The 20,140-nt window shown below is 40.2% G+C and overlaps 1 protein-coding gene across 3 annotated transcripts in view; it reads right to left on the reverse strand.

Annotated features, from left to right (window-relative positions):
• The window catches only part of CACNA2D3 (calcium voltage-gated channel auxiliary subunit alpha2delta 3), a 717,368-nt gene that overhangs the window by 493,721 nt on the left and 203,507 nt on the right, over positions 1-20,140 (reverse strand). For all 3 annotated transcript variants that reach the window (XM_089522601.1, XM_089522591.1, XM_089522612.1), the window contains exon 4: positions 4,569-4,628. In XM_089522601.1, the coding sequence (XP_089378727.1) occupies positions 4,569-4,628 (60 nt within the window). The remainder of the gene's footprint in view (positions 1-4,568; positions 4,629-20,140) is intronic.

Consider the following 20,140-nt stretch of genomic DNA (forward strand, 5'->3'; position numbering starts at 1 on the left):
TGATCGAAGTTTCTAGTGATATTATTGAGAACCTGCCAGTCACTGCACTAATTTGGTATTTTCTCACAAACAACAAAATAAATATATTATACACCCAAACACATACACCCACGCACATATAAAGCACATATAAAGTACAACTAAAATATGTAAAATATATTTATGCTATATAAAATATATAATATAAGAATAGACAGACAGATATATAGAATCATAGATTTGGAAGGGACTGTAAAGGCTATCAACACCAACTCTCAGCCATGGAAGAAATGTACTTACTGAAGTAGCAGTACTCTCTGCAAGTACACTGTCCAATATTGTTCCACTTGTGGTAGACAATTTTTGTGAGTTACTTTCTTTTCAAGAATGATAATGAAATAATTTTGCTTCAGAAATCTTTCAGGGAGGCTGGTGTTTCCTCCCCCTTGTCATATTTTGTATTAGTGCTACTACTTTGATCACTTTTGCAGCTTTTCACTTTGCCTTGTTTTTATAGTCGCCTGTTACAGACTGCCAAAATAAAGCTGCTTTGGGTCTCTTTGGAGGTATGCTGTTTAAATGATGCATGCATCCGAAGAATCCAGAAGCTGCACCAAAGCTGTACTCCAGTGCTTAGGAATGGAGTGTGGCTTTGGCGCGACCTACGGACTCTTAGGACCCATGCATCATTTAAATAGCATACCTCCAAAGAGATCTGAAGCAGCTTTATTTTGGCAGTCTGTAACAGGCCTTTGTTTCACTGATCTTAATGATTTAACTATTGTCTAAGGATTCCATAAGAAACCACTCTGTGGAACTGTTTGGGCCATAAAATACATGCCAACCCCAATGATACGAAATGGTTTCCAGGCTACTAATGTAGTAAAAATCTCCCCCCCTTACTGGAATGCATTAACATTTCTACCATTCCCATTCCAAAGTGAAATTACTGGACAAACCATGTTCTTCCCACATACATTTTAAAATATGGTCTCAACCTGGTCATTATTTTATACCAAGTAGAGGCTAGTATGAGTTCTTTCAAAGGGTTATTTCAACTCTTTCAAATGTTGCAGAGGGGTCACTGAAATGAAGATTAAAAATTGTAAGTTTTAATGGTGATAATAAACAACAAAGATCTTGTCAGAGATTAGACTGCATTGTTAATTCTGTCAAGGCAAACGGCTTTTAACCTTAAAGTGCTTCTTTCATCAGTATTTCTAAAACCTAAGGAATTACAAAAGAAGAGTGCCTTCTTTATTCTTGAATAATAGGTTCTATGAAGGTGTGTCTGGTTTCTTTGGATTATAAATTTAGCTTTTTCTGGCATATGATTATGAGAGCCAGCCTGGTGTAGTGGTTTAAGCACTGGACTATGACTCTGGGGGCCAGGGTTCAAATCTCTGCTCATCCATGAAAATTGGATTAACTTAGTCAAGCCACTCTCTTTCAGATGCAGAAAATGGCAATGGCACACCCCCTCTGAACAACCTCTGAAAAACCTTAAGGTTACCATAAATCAGAAATGCCTTGGTACACAAAAGCAAAGTCATACGAATTAGAAAAGGAAATGTGATCAGTGATCTTAAGTAACTGATTTCTAACACTGATCACACAAAAGAATTAGAAAAGGCCTTTGCTCTAGCATTTTATTCCAATTCAAATTATATCCAGACTCCGAGTGGGCAGGGACATAGCCGAGGGAGGGGGTTCTGTGGGGTCTGGACCCCCCCCCCCAGATACAATGAATGGTGTGTGCTGCTGCGCCACCATGCCCAAGCACCATGACTTTACTTATACAGTAATGATAGCACTTAGTCTGGACCGCCCCCCCCCCTTTCCTAAAATCCTGGCTACGTCCTTGGAGTGGGATCCATGGGTCCTTCAAATCTGTTATCATCTTAAACTTTGGTGTTCTCTGTCATATCGCTTTTAGTCAGAACTATACCATTTTGAAATAAATCCATTCCATATTAATATAATCATAGGAAAGTGCAAACTAGCAATTAGGAGGAGTAGCTAATGTCCCAGGGGACAGGATCAAAATTCAAAATGACCTGAATAAACTAGAAAGTTGATCCAAAGCTAACAAAATGAAATTCAACATGGAGAAATGTAAGGTACTGGACTTAGGGTGGAAACATGAAATGCATAGATTACAGGATGGGGGACATCTGCCTTAATGAGACTATATGTGAAAGGGATCTAGGAGTCCAAGTAGACCACAAGCTGAACATGACTCAGCAGACAGATGCAGCAGCTAAAAAGGCCTATGTGGTTTTAGGCTGCATAATGAAAGTATAGTATGTAGATCAAGGGAAGTAATATTTCATTGGTGGGGTTAGGCCCCACCTGAAATATTGTGTCCAGTTCTGGGCACCACAATTCAAAAAGGATGTTGAGAAACTAGATTGTGTCCAAAGAAGGGAGACTAAAATGGTGAAGGGTCTGGAAACCATACCCTATAAGGAGAGACTTAGGGAGCTAGGTATATGCCATGGACTGCCCTGGGCCTAACTTAGAGGCACAGTCAGATTCAGATTCTGTAGTTGTGGAGGAGTCTGGGGCAGAGGGAGATCTGGGGCTGCCTGAATCTGCAATTCCAGAGAAGGCTGAGGAAGTTGCAACTCAAGAAGCTGCAGAGGGAGGAACATCTATAGACTCTAGGCTGCAGGTGCTAGGACCTGTGGGGAGAAGACAAGCCAAGGAGTCTTTGAAGCTATCATCCAGGCAAGAAGCCAAGATGAGAGCTAATAGATTTCAGCTGAGAGATGTGGAGGCCTTTTAAAAGACTCCAGCTGCAAAGATTCTTTACAGCCAACAATCTGTTTTGCAGTTTTGTTGTTCCTGTGTTCCTTGCAATTATCTCTGGTTATCTGACCTCTGGACTTGCCTTGTGACTATGCTCCTGCCTCTGCCCTTTGCTGTGACTGACTGTTATTGTGTGACCTTGGGACCGGACTCTGGACTACTGTCTGTTTTGTGTATGCTTTACTTATCTCCTTGAGAGGTGTCACAGTTTCTGTATGTGTTCCTGAGATGGTGTATTTATACGCACAATTAGAGTTAGAGTTAGGATAGAGGACCCCTTTAGAGCAGCTCTTGTGTTGTGGCATTTAGATGTGTTGTGTTGTGGCAGTTGAAGGTCGTACTTTCTGGGAAGAAGAAAAATCCAGCTCCTTTTGAGTCCGGCATTTCTCGCTGTAGCATGGCTTGGGAGCAGTTTCTGGCCAGCTTCAAGCCTTATCATCTAAATGCCTTGCCTGAAAGCCAACCAGAAACCTGCTTATTTTCAGCATCTATTTCACCCCAATGTGGAGCCAGCCTGGATTTGTCAAGACCAAAGAGCTGCCACTGTTGTCATTTTCCTGTCCACACATTCAAAAAGCTCAAAAGTGAAGCCATGGTGGAGAAAGTAGGAGGTATTGGTGCTTCTATTAGGTGCTCCCAGGGTGGACTAAGCTCTTATCTTTCAACATTGTACTCAGATAAGGGGATGGTTCCTTTTTCAATAAGAGTTTAAGTGCAATATTTACACTGAACCATGGATAAACTGATCCAGATTGGGGGGAGGGTTTATTAAAATTTCTAGACTTATGAATATTACAGTGAGTCAACACTTACGTAAATCCCATTAGCAGCTACACATCATTTGTAGTGTTTCAACAAAGCTGAAAATGTCAGTAGAATTGGTGAAAAGATAAAACATCAACTATAGGTAATAGATCTCATCACAATCCATGATGTACTGCATGATAGCTGCAAAATGACTAAATGACATCAGTTTTCCTTTCTGTAGAAGCTAGGCTATTAAGGCCTTCTATAAATAAAACACATAGGTCCGGTACATATCTTCTTGAAGGTCTGGACTGACAGCGGCAGTTTTTCCACTGGTGGGAAGCTGCAGCCACCAAACTGTGGGGCTTCCCACTGGAGGAAAAAGAACCCACAAAAGCAGGTTATTTTTACGCCGCAGCGGCGGCGTGACAAATACACCACTGGCGCAATAGTTACATAAGTGCTGCATGGCACCATGTGGATGCCAGGTGGAGCTTATATAACAATGTTGGTGGCCATGTATACAGGGCACCATGATGTATTAAGGTTAGGGAGCATGTACATGGTGCGCACTCCCTAAGCCTAATGCCGGCGCCGGAACGCCGCTTGTTGGCGGTTTGTACCGCACCTTAGATAACAACTGGATCCAAAAGTTCCATTGGAGGAATAGAGGGAGTTTCAGTTCAAGAAAGAAACCTTCTGTTAGAAAGAAGCATTTTCTAAATGAAATTCGTCTTTCATGGGTGGTGTAGTGGTTTGAGCGTTGTACTATGACTCTGGAGACCAGCATTTGAATCCAAGTTCAGCCATGGAAACTCACTGGACAAGTCACACTTTCTCAGCCTCAGGGGAATGGCAATGGCAAACCTCTTCTGAAGAAGCTTGCCAAGAAAACCCCATAATAGTGTTGCCTTAGGGTCGCCATAAGTCAGGAATGACTTGATGGCACACAAAAACAACAACTGTTGATATACATGGAACAAACTTTTTGGGTCCAGTTCTTTCATCTTAAAATGACAAGGTCTGCCTACCTGTAAATCAGCATCAAATTCATGTTTCAAGTGAGCCTCTTCTGCAGCTTCAACAAGGCGCTAAACAAAGAAAAAGAAATAAGGCATTACTGTTAAGAAATCCTAATTCCATCCACACACAAAACCCATATTGATTAACCAAAATGATGCAGTCTGCTCTTCTCTTGTGGATGCTAACTTTAATAAATCTAATTTCTACTTTCATAAGATATATTTGAAATGAAGCATTTAAGATTTACATTAGCCTTTTATCATAGGTCCAAAATAAGACTGCAGAAATAATCCAGTTTGAGATCACTTTAACGGCCCTGGCTCAGTGCTAGGAAATTCTGGGAATTGTAGTTTATTTTGGCACCAGAAATGGCTAAATGTCTCAGAAAACTACAGTTCCCAGAATTCCCTAGCATTGAGCCAGGGCAGTTAAAGCAACCTCAGACTGGATTATTTCTGCAAGATGTTTTGGACCAAAGTCACAATGTTCTCAGTGTAATGACAATTGATCATTTCACTTCTTTGCAATTACTTCTGTATTGCTAGGAGAATTTAAAAGGATCATCATTTTAAATGTAAAAATACACATTTTATGGATTTAAACTGTTAACGGTAGGTCAGCTCTAAGTGAAATGAGAATCGGATTCTGAAGAAAAACATTCATTTCTGAACAACAGGATATCCATATTTTTTGCTGAGGTCCAAAAACTGGCCAACCAAAATGCACAAAATGCATCATGCAAGCTATGAAAGCTCCAATGGCTTCTTCGGCCCTGTCTGCATGAGCCAAAAAAATCACCACCAACAACAAAAGCCCAACAAAAAACAAAAAACAACCTTCCTACTATGATGCAGGCCCTGCCTGATCTCATGACACACTGCAATTTTCAATGAAATACCATGGTTCTTCCCCATTAATCTGACTTTGCACAGTCACAGGAAGCCCCGTGTTTCCCCAAAACCCAGGGGGAGGAGGGAACTGTGGCATACCAACAGCTGGATCAGGCCCAAATTGAACTTGCTGGTTGTTCACATGCCAGGCGCTACACCATCCCCCTTCCTCACACTGAGTAGAACATAGAAAGAGGATGGCCTGTTCTTAGAGCCATGGCCACTGCCACATACCAATAGGAGCTCAGTGGACAGACCTCCCAGCACGTCTAAGAGGCCAATCCAGCAGGGTCCCTGGGGGAGAGAAAGGGAAGAGGAGTCACCTCAGTGCCCCTGTCACCCAGAAGACACCCAGGAGACACCACATCTAAGAGTGGGGTCCCCTGTGTGACCAAGAAGAGAGAATAGAGGGACCCCCAATCACATGGCTGGGTCCCTCTACCCTGTCTTCTCACTGGCTGCACAAATGAGTCCATTCTTAGGAGAAGCCTATTCCTGGAACTCCTGCAGGTACAGTAGCAGCAAGTCTGGGGACAGGGGATGAGATAGCAGTACTGATACAGTGGCGGGATACAAACCGCCGCTTTGCGGCGTTCCCCCACCGACGCCATTTGCTCCGCGCGGGAGCTGCAGCAGCCAAACCGCGCGGCGCAAAAAAGAAGCTCCGTTTCAGAGCTTCTTTCCGCGGCGCACTGATGACGTCGCAAAGCGCCAAGGGCGCATTCGTGACGTCATTAGCGCTGCGACACGTCTGGACGCTATGCGTCCAGTATGTAAAGATGGCGGCGCCCATGTGGAAGGGCCGCCGCCATCTTGTACGTATTGTATACGTACTAGGGTTAGGGGGGTGCGGAAGCACCGCCCCTTCCTAACCCTAGTACGTATACAATACGTACTATATGGCGGTTTGTATCCCGCCAGTGTGACACCGGATGGCCTGTTCCAACAACACTGTGCTGCTGCACCAAGTTTGGCCCAGTATGTGTGGCTGCCATCATGGCTGATCTGGAGCCAATTAGAGACCACAATGCTCTGGGAGTGGCCCCAGAATTATGTCAGGTGCAGAAAGGATCTTCATCAGGCAAAACATGTTTAAAAATCACACAGAAGAAAAAGAAAAGTTTGGAGGGGGGGTGATGGCATAAAAATCACCTGCCTACAAATCTTGTTTAGGATGCCTCTATGGCAGCTAAAAAGACTTATTTTCTTCTTTTTCTCTAATATTTTTAGACATCTTTTGCCTGATGAAGAAACCAGTTGAGTTTCAAAAGTCTATATGATGTATTTTGTGCATTTTGATTAGCCCATAAATGTATTGCTCTTTTGTGGATTTTGGATTTTTGTTTTATTTTGCTTAACGGCTACACCTGAATATGTTTCCTAGAAGAAAAGATGACAAAACTGAAGCTCTTGTATTTTGGACATATAGTGAGATGACATCAGTCATTGTAAAAGACAATAATGCTTGGCAAAGTGGAAGGCAGTAAGAAAAGAAAGAGTCTGTACCACAGGTAAATTGATTCAATCAAGGAAGGCATGGGCCTGAATTTGCAAAACCTGATCAGGGCAGGCAATAACCAGGGCTCATTCATAAGTTTGCCATTAAACAAAATCAACTTGACAGCAAACACCAACCTCCCCATTAAAGCAGCCTCTGTCCACTCCTCCATTTCCAATCATCCAACAACAACAATGACCTCAGGTGGTCAGAGGTATATTGCCTGGTTCTACCTACTTGCCAAACCTAAGTATTTCTTCTGCTTATGACCAGTATCCAGGGAAGCTTGCATTTATTTTCATGATTTAAAAAAATACTATCAACACTAACCTTTGAAACAAATCTATAACAACAACACAGAATTATGATTTTGGTAGTCTCTGCAAAATGGAGCTGGAAAGAAGTCAGAGGACACCTTTTTCCTAGCTGAACCTTCCACAGAAGGGTGCCATAGATATAAACTGTTTCTCTCACACCAAAGCATTTATTAACTCGGTCAGGCATAAATGCTTCCACTGCATCACAAGCATTCAATCCCTTGTTGTAAAAGCTATAAATCACAGGTTTCCAGAATTTGCACTGAACCCAGTGTATCTCAATAACTTTACTTTTGCTCCCAATGAAATAAATGAAAACCACAAGTTATCACAACAGGAAGAAAATTATTTAAAACCTATAGTGGTGTTACAACATTTTCAAAAAGCTTATAAAAAGATGAAAGAACAAAGAATGTTAAAATTACAATCATACACAGCCTTTGAACTCCATGGAGGTGTCATTTGTGTAAAAATGTACACAATTCTATTAGCTTTTTGTCTTGTTTTTTTAAAATTAAAGGTGTCTGCAATGCTTTCTTTGATTCTTTTTAAAAAATGTGGAGCAGATTACCTCTATCGCTATCTTGCTGGTAACACTTTTTGGCTTCAATTGAAAAAGATTTTAGTAAACTTATGTATGGGTTTTTTATGCACTGCCTAAATACAAGTGATATCTAGAAATATTCACCACTTGTTTCAGCACTCAAACATTTTCATGGGATGTTGATCAGCCAGTCCCCATAACATGTCTTCTATTCAAATTTATTCATTTATTTAAATATATTTTCCTGAATATCCTACTGCAAAGTGCGGTGGAAAACCTTTGTTTATAAAAAATGTCTGAAGTTACTCAGAGAAGGAACCATTGGCAAGAAGTCCCAATGCCCAAGGGATCAGAAAGAAGACTCTACACTGATTACCTACCAGCTGTACTGTAATTCCAGTAGCTGTGGGACATGTGGCTGGCCATCTACCAAAAACTGTGGGCAGGATCATATCAATCTTTTGTTCATGCCAGCCAGCTTTTTCCACTGATGTGGAAAGAAATCTTACTGCCATCTTACATTCAACATACTGTACTCACATATGTTTCTCTGCACCAGACAGACTGCTGGCCAAGAGTAAATGGGCACAGTCCAGGTCATCACACATGACCAGCTGCTCTTGAAACCCAGAGTACAGGAGTTTAAGCTTAAAAACCCAGCTAGTCTACAATGACTTGGTTTACAAGTCTTGAGGGTAATTTAATGTTTACCCCTTCGTTCCCTTCCTTCCTCTTTTCCCCATGTAATTTGCTAATATACATCACAAGTGAGAATAGTGTGACTACTAAATTGCAACTCCCAGCTGCTTTAAGTGGCATAGTTAATGGTGGAGAATGGTAAGGGTTGCAGCTCAGCAACCTCTGCACTGGGCATTTGGTTTTATGGGTATAAAAGGCATCTGGAATTTCTCACTCAAATCATGTGCTTGGAGCAAATGCTTATTCAGCTACCCCTTTGTATGCTAAGGGTAGCTTTCAAGTTTGTGCAAGATTTGAATTCTATGGGAATATAAAACCTAAAGTTCTCCCTCACCCCACTCCTGAGATAGAGCAAAGGAAGGGGCTTTTGTTGACGGGGTTTAAGGTGTCCCCAAAGCTTACTGCATGTTAACCCTAATTGGTGGTAACCTACAGTCATTATTTTTTTTCTGGAAATCATTATGCAACAAGTGAGATCCATCAGAAATACAGCTATTCCCACCCAGAAATTAACAACAGTTCTAGGCTGCCTCATCTTTGTGCCTTAATTAATAGAAATTCTTTGGAGTGAAGACAAAACCTTAGGACTAGAGCACGGCTTTGGTGCGGCTTCTGGACTCTTGGGATGCATGTATCATTTAAACAGCATACCTGCAAAGTGACACAAAGCAGCTTTATTTTGGCCTGTCTGCATCAGGCCTATGTTTCCAAAAAAGAACAGTACTTCCCCAGCACTGCTAGTAATGGGAAACAAATATCCAACCGATAGAAAGTATCCATGGATGTTCAACTGTAATATGATTTGTTAAAAAGTTAATGAAAATATCTCAGAATCAATATGTAAAGAAGTAAATGTGAAGACAGATGTAGAAAATATGTTATTACACCTCAATGATAATTTATTACTAGGTCACTGATTATATCAAATTTTGAGTGGGGAGAGACATATGGAAAAATATATCATTGCAATCATCAAAGTTCCCACAGAGTTGGAGTATTACGGAAGAAATTCCTTACAGCACTAGAGCCAAGAACATAAAAAGCACCTGAAACTTATTTTTTATATTAAAAATAAAAACAATGATTTAAGGCAACTTCACAATAAAATTTGCAGCATTCATAGAACAAATGGTTCTGCATTATGTATCTGACATTGTCAAACTGCCAAGTTTTTGGCACATGCACTGTTAATGTACTTACCAGATATACTCAGGTCAGTGCTCAGATAAAACTAAGAACCACTGCAGAACAAGAGATGAGTAGTAACAACTGTACTATGGCTTTGTAGCTTTAATGTCTTTGCATTGTAAAGATACCTATTTGAAAAGCAAATGCATCATGGAGCTGTCACCGCATGGCACAGCCCAAAGTTGTTCTAATAACATGTACACGAAGGAACTATATATGGTCAGGATCAATGCCACTGTAGAGCATATTATGAAGGCTGTCAGGATCCAAAAGCACTTTTGATTAGTGTCCTGGCCACCATTTTTTAAATCATAATTCTACAAAATTGTTTTTGCATGTTTTATTGTTTCTTTGTGATATGAACTCAAATGGCTTATGGCTGCCACTTTTATTTGCCTCCCCTAATGTTCCAGAGGTCAAGTAATATTAAGCACTCTTGTACATTGTAGAAGGATGGGATATTAACAATATAAGATACATGGACGACACTATATTACTAGTCACAGACTTGGAATAATTACTAAGAAAAGTCAAAGATGAATGTACAAAGACAGGCTTAATGCTGATCATAAAGAAAACAAAAATAATGATCACAGAAGAATAAATGAATTCAACTTAGACAATGAGGAAATCAAAATAGTTAAAGGGTTCCCATACTTAGGATCAAACAGTGTTCAGAACAGTGAGTACAGTCAAGAAATAAGAAGAAGACTAGGAATGGGGAGGGGAGCTATGAAGGAATTAGATAAGATTCTAAAGAGTAAAGACATAAAATTGAACACTAAAGTCAGAATCGTCCAAGCTATAGTATTCCCCATCATCATGTACTGATGTGACAGCTGGACAGTGGGGAAAAAAATGCAGATAAGAAGAAAGTCAACTCATTTGAGATGTGGTTCTGGAGATGAGTGTTGGGGATATCGTAGACAGCCAAAAAGACAAACAAGTGGGTCCTAGAACGAATCAAACCTGAACTCTCCCTGGAAGCCAAGATGATGAAGCTGAGGCTGTCATACTTCGGCCACATCATGAAAAGGCACAACTCATTAGAAAAAACAATAATGCTAGAAAAGGTGGAGGGAAGTCAAAAGAGCAGAAGGCTGCATGCCAAATGGATGGATTCCATTAAAGAGGTCACAAATATGACTTTGCAGGAACTAAGCAGAGCAGTGGAGGAGAGGGAGTCTTGGAGATGTTTCATTCATAGGGTTGCCCTGAGTCAAAGCTGACTCAAGGGCAGTTGTATTTAGATCAGAATATTTTAAAATATAATTGTGAAAACATTACATGAAAAGGAAACTCTGGGATGCCTGGAGTGTGTGAATAGTCTGTATACTCAAACTACATTCCTATGCATAGTTACTGGAAGGGACTGAATAAAATAGATTTGATTCCAAATAAGAACACGCATAGTTTTCAGATCTACTGAGCCTTCTTTGCACATCAAAATGTAAAGCCACATATCACTCAACTAGGACCTAAAAGTAGGGCATGAAAATTAATCTAATTAAAATGAATGCCTTTGCAATTAAACACTGCTCAGATGCTAAGAGTGAGAAATCCACTTAATTAGACAGATTACACAAAGTTGTCTCGGCTTGGGAGGCTCTGAAAAGACATTCAGTATACCAGCAGCACAGCATAAACATCTTTATGAGTTGTTATCACATTATCTAGGATTAGGCTCACTTTATCAATAAGTCCAATAAGGCTCTGCAAATACTTAAATGAGAAAGCAACGACAATGTACATTTTTGTTCCTTGTCTCCTGCACAACTTCTTTCTATTCTTTCCCCCTGCCATGCTCTATACATTATTTGGCACAATGCACAAGAAATAAATAAGAGGGGAGGGGAGAAAGCGAGCAAGAGAGAATTTGACAGACACTAGGGGGCAATAATTCCTGTTGGAATATTTAATACAAAATCTAATTCCCTAGTATTATTATTACACTGGACTCAAACAACTAGGATTTTGCCACATGAGACTAGATTTGGATGGAAGAAAAGTGTCATTGTTCTGCAAAAGAGAAGGAATGACACCACAACACCAGTGTATCATTGTGGTATCCTTTTCTTACATTTTTAAAATGTTCAGTTTGTGTAGCTGCTGCCAATTGATTTAACAATATGATGAGAGTCCATTCACTGAATGTAACTCTCTGTTTTCTTTAGGAGCACTGGTATTTAGAAGCAGGGAAAGAAAGTCATTTGCTTTTCTGGCAAATTATCTCTTTCCTGTCTGTTTCCTGACAGGTCAGACCTCCATCTTCTTTTCAACTTTGTTGTTACACAACTTCAAATCAATTCCAACTTGTAGTTACACTAGCATAGGATTTTCTTGGCACGTTTTTTTCAGAGTAGGTTTACCTTTGTCTTCCTCTAAGGCTGAGAGAAAGTGATTTGCCCAAGCTCACGCAGTGGGTTTCTATGGCTAAGCAAGGATTTGAACTTTGGTCTCCCAGAGCCCTAGCCCAACACACAAACGACTACACCACACTGGCTCTCTCTATTCAACTAAGTGGAAATGAAAATAGCCCTTGCTGCAACACTTAATGAAGAGCTGGAGATCCTTTCAAGATGCTTCCACTACTTGGTGAGGTTTCCCAACTCCAGCACAGATGAATATTAGCATTTAATATACAACTAAATTCAGTGGAGATTGCTGAAGTATACATTAACCGGATTAGACATTTGATTTTTTGCTTTCTAAGGTATCTGTCCCAAATAGATCTGTCTACTTTTTGTCAGGGGGTTCTTGGATTTTGGGGGGTTATTGCTTGGGTGTTCTTTTTAAAAGGCATACCACTTTCTCTGTAGCATTATTGGCTTCTATGATCCCTCCTGGGTCTAAATATTAACATCTGCATATTACTAGGGGTTTTCAAGGGGGAAATTCAGTACAATGGATAAACTGCTTAGGGTTTTATTGCAAAAATAATGACTTTAAATCTAAAGGGAGTCAAGTTGATGAAAAAGTCTTACACTCTGTGTGTCTACTGAAGCACTTTATTTCCAGCTTTTAATTACTTTTATAATCCTAAATATATTGAGCATATAATGTCTCTGTGTGTGTGTGTGCGCACACACACACACATACCCCTCTACCATTTAATATATGTCTGACCAAAAATCACAAGCCAGAATATCTTCTGAAATGAAACAATCATAATAAATTACATAATGGTTTAATGCCACTGATAGCTGTGTTTTATACCTGAACTTCCTACACATACAGCCTTCCCCATTCACATTTCATAAGAGTCAAGAGAAACTCACTGTAGGCATTTCTAGGAATGTACAAAATTATTTATCCAGCACAGATCCAAAATTACCCCATTCAATTTAACAAAGTTATTTTTCATTTCCCTCAGAATGAAATAGGAATGCTAGTGAGTAGTGAAGGTGGGTTGAATTCAGAGCCTGGAACACAGCTATTGGTTGTTGGTTCCAGGCGAATTTCCAGAAAAGACAGAAACAGTTGTAGCAAATGAGCACAGTCCCTGGCATATTGAGGGGGGGGGGGGAGTGCCAGCCTCACATATAAGATAGCTTGAGAATGATGAAAGGTCTAGAAACCATGCCTATGAGAAGGAGTTTTAGGAGCTGGGTATGTTTAGCCTAGGCAAGAAAAGGTTGACAGGTGACATAACTACAGCCGGCCCTTCTTATACACTGATTTCTTATACATGGATTCAAGCATGGTTTAAAAATGTTCAAAAAAAGTATAAATTTCACATATCAAACCTTGATTTTCCATTTTTTATAAACTACACCATTTTGCTATGTCATTATATTTAATGGGACTTGAGTATCCACGAATTTTGTTATCCACAGGGGATCTGGAACCAAACCCCAATGTATAACAAGGGTCCACTGTATGTTCAATTATTTGAAGCAATGTCATATTGTGGATGGAGCAAGTTTGTTTTCTGCCGTTCCAGAGACTACAACACAGAGCAATGGATGCAAAATACAATAAAAGAGATTCCACCTAAACATTAGGAAGAACTTCCAGACAGTAAGTTGGAGTACAGTGGAGCCTCCTTCTTTGGAGATTTTTAAGCAGAGGCTAGATAGCCATCTGTCAGGAGTGCTTTGATTGTGTATTCCTGAATGACAGAATGGAGCTGGATTAGCCCTTGTGGTTTGTTTCAACTATATATTCTATGATTTTATGTATTGGTTTATACAACACTTTTCTTGATACCTTTGCACTTTCTAGTCCTCACTACCTTGTCAACCTTACACAGGGAACAGGTGCTTTCTTTAGGTTATGCAACACTTGCAGATTTGCCAAGGAAGAACTCTGAATCCAGCATGGAAATTGGAGCACAAGAATATAAAAAGATTGAAAGGAAACCTTGTCTGCATGCTGAAATTCCCTGTCACCACTAACCTTACTGTGGTACTTCTCTTCCTCACCTTTTTTCCCCTGACCATCTGTTAAAATTAAAAAAAACACACACAAAACATTGAGCCTGTTTCACTTGTTTCTTGTCAGTTCAGCAAATGCAATGAGATTTTCAGCTCCACAAATTTCATATTGGCTTTAAGCAGTACAGAAAAAATTAAAATGTATTATAATGTTTTATGTTGTCCTTTTGATTTTCAATTTGTAGTCATATTGGTATTTGTTTTATGTATTTATGTAGCCTCATTGAAATATACATGTAGATTGAAACACACTGGGCTTTTTCCAAAATAGAAAAATAAAAACAACCTGAGCACTGGGAGATGAATCTCCCTTTCCCCCTGTGGATACCATTGGGTGCTCTCCAGTATTTGCTTCTTCTGTTTTTCTTCCCCTTGCCACTCTCTAGCCAACTTTACCTGCTTGCTTTCTTGATGAAAACAGCAACTCTTCTCCAGGGCTGTGTTCTTGACAGCCTGCTGCCAATTTCCAAATGATAGGAAGTGGGAGGAGGGCTCTGTTATGTAACCACACAGCATAACTTTTTCTGTATCTCCTCATTGACTAACTTGTAAAAGATGTGGAAGTAGTTTGCTGCTTAGGATGGTGACAAAATCTGTGAACCTGACACTTGGGACTGCATGAATAGATTTTAAAGTGCATTTTGCACTTTAAAATCCAAGTGGCAACTTTGTTAAGATAGCCCAGGCAGTCAGAACTGATTGAGTTCCTTCTGGGCAGTGGGAGGAGAGAGAGGAAAAAAAGGTAGACAAGATGTTTCATATGGTGGGACAGGCAGCTGGACCACAGAAACCTAGATTTGGGCCCTATTGAGCAACACCTCTATTACTTTGTGTGCTGTGTATGCATTATTTATTCTAACTTTTTCTTTCCTACTGTGTGAAGTAAATGACCTTTTCCATGCCTCCATCTGGAAGCAAACACAGATAGCAAACTCACTGAAACTATAGTGTTAGGTTCCAAGGGAGATCTCAAGGCCAGCAAGCTCTATATTTCAAATTCCTACATTCCACTCTTTGAAACAGGACCAAAGCATATGAATAAATACAGTCAGGAAACACAGAATCATAGAAGGCAGGGGGGCATAGAAGCTATATTAACTCAATGTACAACATTTATACTGAAGATGATATCAATGAATATTTATATTGATACTGAATTCAATATCAGCTTCACATAAATATCAGTAATAGTAACAGGGCTGCTATCAGCAGAAGCAATGGAGTCACTCAGAATCAGCATTGGGGAGCCAAGTATGTTGGTTTGGTGGTTAGGGATATAAATCCTTGCTTGTTTCGTTCTAGTGCAGTGAAGGGAAAAGTGTCCCCCTGGTGCTCCATACTGCTCCTAAAGATGTTTTTGTAGCTCTTGATACCCCCAGAATCTCCAAGCTGGCCTTTTCCTGGCCAAAATAGAGACAGTGAGTTGCTGCTCCAAACTTGCCACACTTGCCCACCTCATTTTAGCAGGGAAGAACAAGAAAATACATGGTCCTCCTCTCCTGAGAACTGTACAGTATCTTCTGTTGGGCTTAAGAGATTTTTTGCATTTACAAAATTGATCTTTGCACAAATTGTTAAATTGCTAAACTACATTAGCTGCTACATAGAATTTTAAAAATCGGAAGCATGGATGGAAGCAAATTTTTAAATTCAGTCTGTCCAGCCTTCTGTACTTCCTGTGTGTATGTGCAAATTGAAAAGAAACTAATCTCATGCACTGGCATGATGCACAAATTACAGATATCTTGCTCTTAAAGAAAGGTAGTTCTTTTTTTGTTTTTGTGCTATTGATGGGAAGACTTGCAGGAGATAAGGAAATATCAACAAACTATCTCATCAAGGATAATCTGGTGAAATTTCTTCACATTCATATGACAGTTATTCTTCTCACACATCTTTCCACTGAAAGCACTTTTGAGTGTTGCACAAAAACAGGACAAAGAAGCCTCAAAATGTATGTTTTGCACACATGGGTCCAAAAGGAGAAATCTTCCAGTTTGAGACCGCATTATCTGTCCCAGATCAGTGATAGGAAGTCCTGGGAATTGTAGTTTATTGTGGCACCAGAGCTCTCGGACAGAGAAAGCTAAATGTCTCATGAAACTACAGCACTCAGAATTTCCTAGTATTGAGCCAGGGCAGTTAAAGTGGTCTCAAACTGGATTATTTGTGCAGTGTTTTGGTCCATGGTTTCATGCAGAATCTCCAAAGTCTGCACTCTTAGAGGAACTTTAATTTCTTCTCCAAGTGATATTTCCCCCACAATAATCAAGTGTATGGCTTTACGTCCTATACTTTTCACGTCTGGTTGGCTTTTCAATGTTGGCACACATTATTGCATGCAGCCAAGCAAGTCTCAAGCCATTATTTATTATCTTGTATGCTTGTATTTTCTTTCTGACACCAACAGATTTTCTTCACCAGGATAAACAGACATACTTGAAGCATGTTTTTAAATTGCAAAATGTTGCTTCTTTCAACCACTGTTAGAACATTCAAAGACTTGCACCATAGTTTAAATGAATCTGATGACTTACTGATTTCGCTCAGCATTTGACTGCATTTTCTTTTTGCTGCTACTTTAGCATCTACATGCCATTTCAGATGCGATGTTTAATAGAAATAGTCACAAAAATATTATTTATGTTTATGACAATCTCAGTGATGTTATGATTCTTACTTTGACACTATTTCAGATAATGAATGAAAGGCCTGAGCAGTTCCTCATAAAGAGGAAGTCTGCTGATGAGGTCGATGAGTCAGTGGTAAGAAACCCACATGCACAGAGAAAAGGGGAAGATGTAGCAGGAAAATAGATTGCACAAATTCCTGTTATTATTTATTGTATTTATTCAGAAAACAATAAACTAAAATCAAACAAGCTTCAGTCTTGACAGCGTAAAAGAAGTCATTCATTCTACATTTATTCCATTTTGTTCAGGATGCAAGGTTTCCCACATGACATTATCAGCTCAACAACCATATGAGATTGGTTAGTTGAGAACTAAGATGGATCCATAATTGGTTGGAAAATTATGTTCAAAGAGTCATCATCAATGGCTGCACTTCAAACTGAAGAGAAGTCTCTAGTGGAGTGCCACACAGTTGTGTCCTGGGGCTGTAACTCCTCAATGTTTATCAGTGCCTTAGATGATGGGTTACAAGGAATCTTTATCAAGTTTACAGATGACACAAAACTGGGAGGGGTAGATAACAAATTGGAAGATAGGAACAGAATTCAAAAGGACTTTGATAAACTAGAAAATTGGGCAGAAGCTAACAGAATGAAATTCAACACAGACAAATGCAAAATTCTACATTTAGGCCAAAAAAACACAAAAAAACCCCAACCCCAGAATTGCACACTTATGGGAAGGGGATATTTGGCTCAACAGTACTACATGTGAAAAGACCTTGGAATGTTAGGAACAATGTCCCTTTAAGAGAGTATAAAATAGTATGTTCAGGTGTAAAGAAGAAGTAACACCAAGTTTCAGCCCTTAGTCATATAAGTTTATATAAGTGCTCTAAAACCCAGGGCAGGTGTGGGCTGATGTTGGTGGGTTGAAGAGAAGTTGTTGTGTTGTTTGTAGAGAGTAAATTTACTGTATAACAGACACTGAATCTTAGAGAGAATTACAGGAGTATTTGTATATAATTTGTATATGTTGAAATAAGTGATACAAGCCTCCAAGGACATTTGGACAAATCCAATTGTGTCTGAGCATCATTCAAGCTCAGTCAGTGCAATATTGGCAAATACTACTAAGTGAGTTTGTGCTTCCACACTCTGCTGTGTAGACAGCTACCACTGAGGTCGAGTACCTCAGACAGTGCTGATAGTTGACTTCTCTAGTGGGCCTAGATTTTGTTTTTGTCACTGTACGTCTCCAGGAGATAGAAGAGAGCCAACATGGGATACTCTGTCAATCCCAGTTGTGTGATGCTCCAGCAAGGAAATAATATTTTAACCTGCATTAATAGAACTGTCTGACCTTGGAAGTTAAGCAGAGGAAGCCCTGGTTAGTACGTTAATAAGAGACCATCAAGGAATAACAAGTGCTGTAGGCTATATTTCAGAGGAAGGAACTACCATATATACTCGACTATAAGTCAAAAAAATTATGCCCCAAAATGAACTCCAAAATCCTGGGTAGACTTATGGAAGGGTCAATGAGTTAATGCTAATAAATTTTGTGAAAGAAGAAGTGCCCACCTTCCTCTGTAGCCTTGTAATGGCTCCCTGTTTGAAGCCCCGGCACCGGCTCTCCTCTCTTCCTCTGTGTGTGTATGTGTGTCTGTTTCCCAGGTTCTCAGCCTTCCTGCGGAGCCAGACCTAACAAGCTGCTGCTGAGAGAACGAACACAAAGAAAGTATGCCCAGGCTTGTACCCCATTTTGCCTGGAAGTCCTGGGGGTGAGAAGGAGAGAGAGAGAGAGAGAGAGAGAGCCCTGTCCTCTATTTCTAAAGGCCATGAGTCTTGGGAGTTCTGGGGGTGAGAAGGAGAGAGAGAGAAAGAAAGCCCTGTCCTCTATTTCTGAAAGCCATGAGTTCTGGGGGTGAGAAGGAGAGAGAGAGAAAGCCCTGTCGTCTATTTCTGAAAGCCATGAGTCTTGGGGGTGAGAAGGAGAGAGAGAGAAAGCGCTGTCCTCTATTTCTGAAAGCTATGAGTCTTGGGGGTGAGAAGGAGAGAGAGAGAAAGCCCTGTCCCCTATTTCTGAAAGCTATGAGTCTTGGGGGTGAGAAGGAGAGAGAGAGAAAGCCCTGTCCCCTATTTCTGAAAGTTATGAGTCTTGGGGGTGAGAAGGAGAGAGAGAGAAAGCCCTGTCCTCTATTTCTGAAAGCTATGAGTCTTGGGGGTGAGAAGGAGAGAGAGAGAAAGCCCTGTCCCCTATTTCTGAAAGTTATGAGTCTTGGGGGTGAGAAGGAGAGAGAGAGAAAGCCCTGTCCTCTATTTCTGAAAGCTATGAGCCTTCGGAGTTCTGCGGGTGAGAAGCACAGAGAGAGAAAGGTCTGTCCTCCATTTCTGCAAGCTTTGAGCCTTGGGAGTCCTGGGGGTGACAAGCAGAGAGACAGTGGGGTCTGTCCTCCTTTTCACAAGCCATGTGCCTTGGAGATGCTTTTGGTAAGGGGAAGAGTTTGTGTGTGTGTGTGTGTAGGTTTGTTTCCCCTTTTCCATGCTGAGACTGATGCTTGGGAGAGGTCCAGAGAGTGAGATATAGGGAGGGAAGTGGTGCTTTGTCCCCCACCCCTTTAGATCTTTTGTAACATCCTCCAGTGTTTGCCCCTCGACTTATCCACGGGTCATATCAAAATCCATGATTTGGATCCAAAAACTGCCCTCGACTTATACATGAGGTCGACTTATACATGAGTATATACGGTAGCAAAACCACTGAGTATTCCTTGCCTAAGAAAACCCTATGAAATTAATGGAGTGACCATAAATCAACAATCAACTTGAAGGCACATACACACCTACACAGATTCCAAGAAAAGGAAAATAATATGATTATATTCTGTGCTAGTCAGGCCTCTTCTGGAGTACTGCATTCAGTTCTGAACACCTCATTTTAAGAAAGATATGGACTATCTGGTATAAATTCAGAGAAGGACCACAAGAATGATAAGAGTTATGGAGAACAAAACATATGAAGTAATGTTGATGGAGTTCGGCATGTTCAGACCACTGAAAAAAAGACTCAGGGGTGACGTGATTACACTCCTTAAATATCTAAAGAGTGTCACAGAGACAAAGTTTATGAAGCTGTCTTGCTTCAAAAAAAAAAATCACAGTTAAAATACATCACAGTTTAGAGTGTGGTCAACATGTTAAACTATGATTAATCTACATGAGAAACTTATTTGTGAGGGAGGGAGAACATATAAGCCTATGGGAGGCCAGTTTTGTTCTACTGACATTATACTCAAAAGATGTTTTCAGCATGTAAAAACACTGGTCATGTAAAATCACTAATTTGACCCACTTTTATTTGAGTAGAATAAAG

Source organism: Sceloporus occidentalis, unplaced genomic scaffold (genome assembly GCF_023333645.1).
Source record: "Sceloporus occidentalis isolate IW3139 unplaced genomic scaffold, rSceOcc1.0.p SCAF_1, whole genome shotgun sequence".
In the NCBI taxonomy this organism is placed as follows: Eukaryota; Metazoa; Chordata; class Lepidosauria; order Squamata; family Phrynosomatidae; genus Sceloporus; species Sceloporus occidentalis.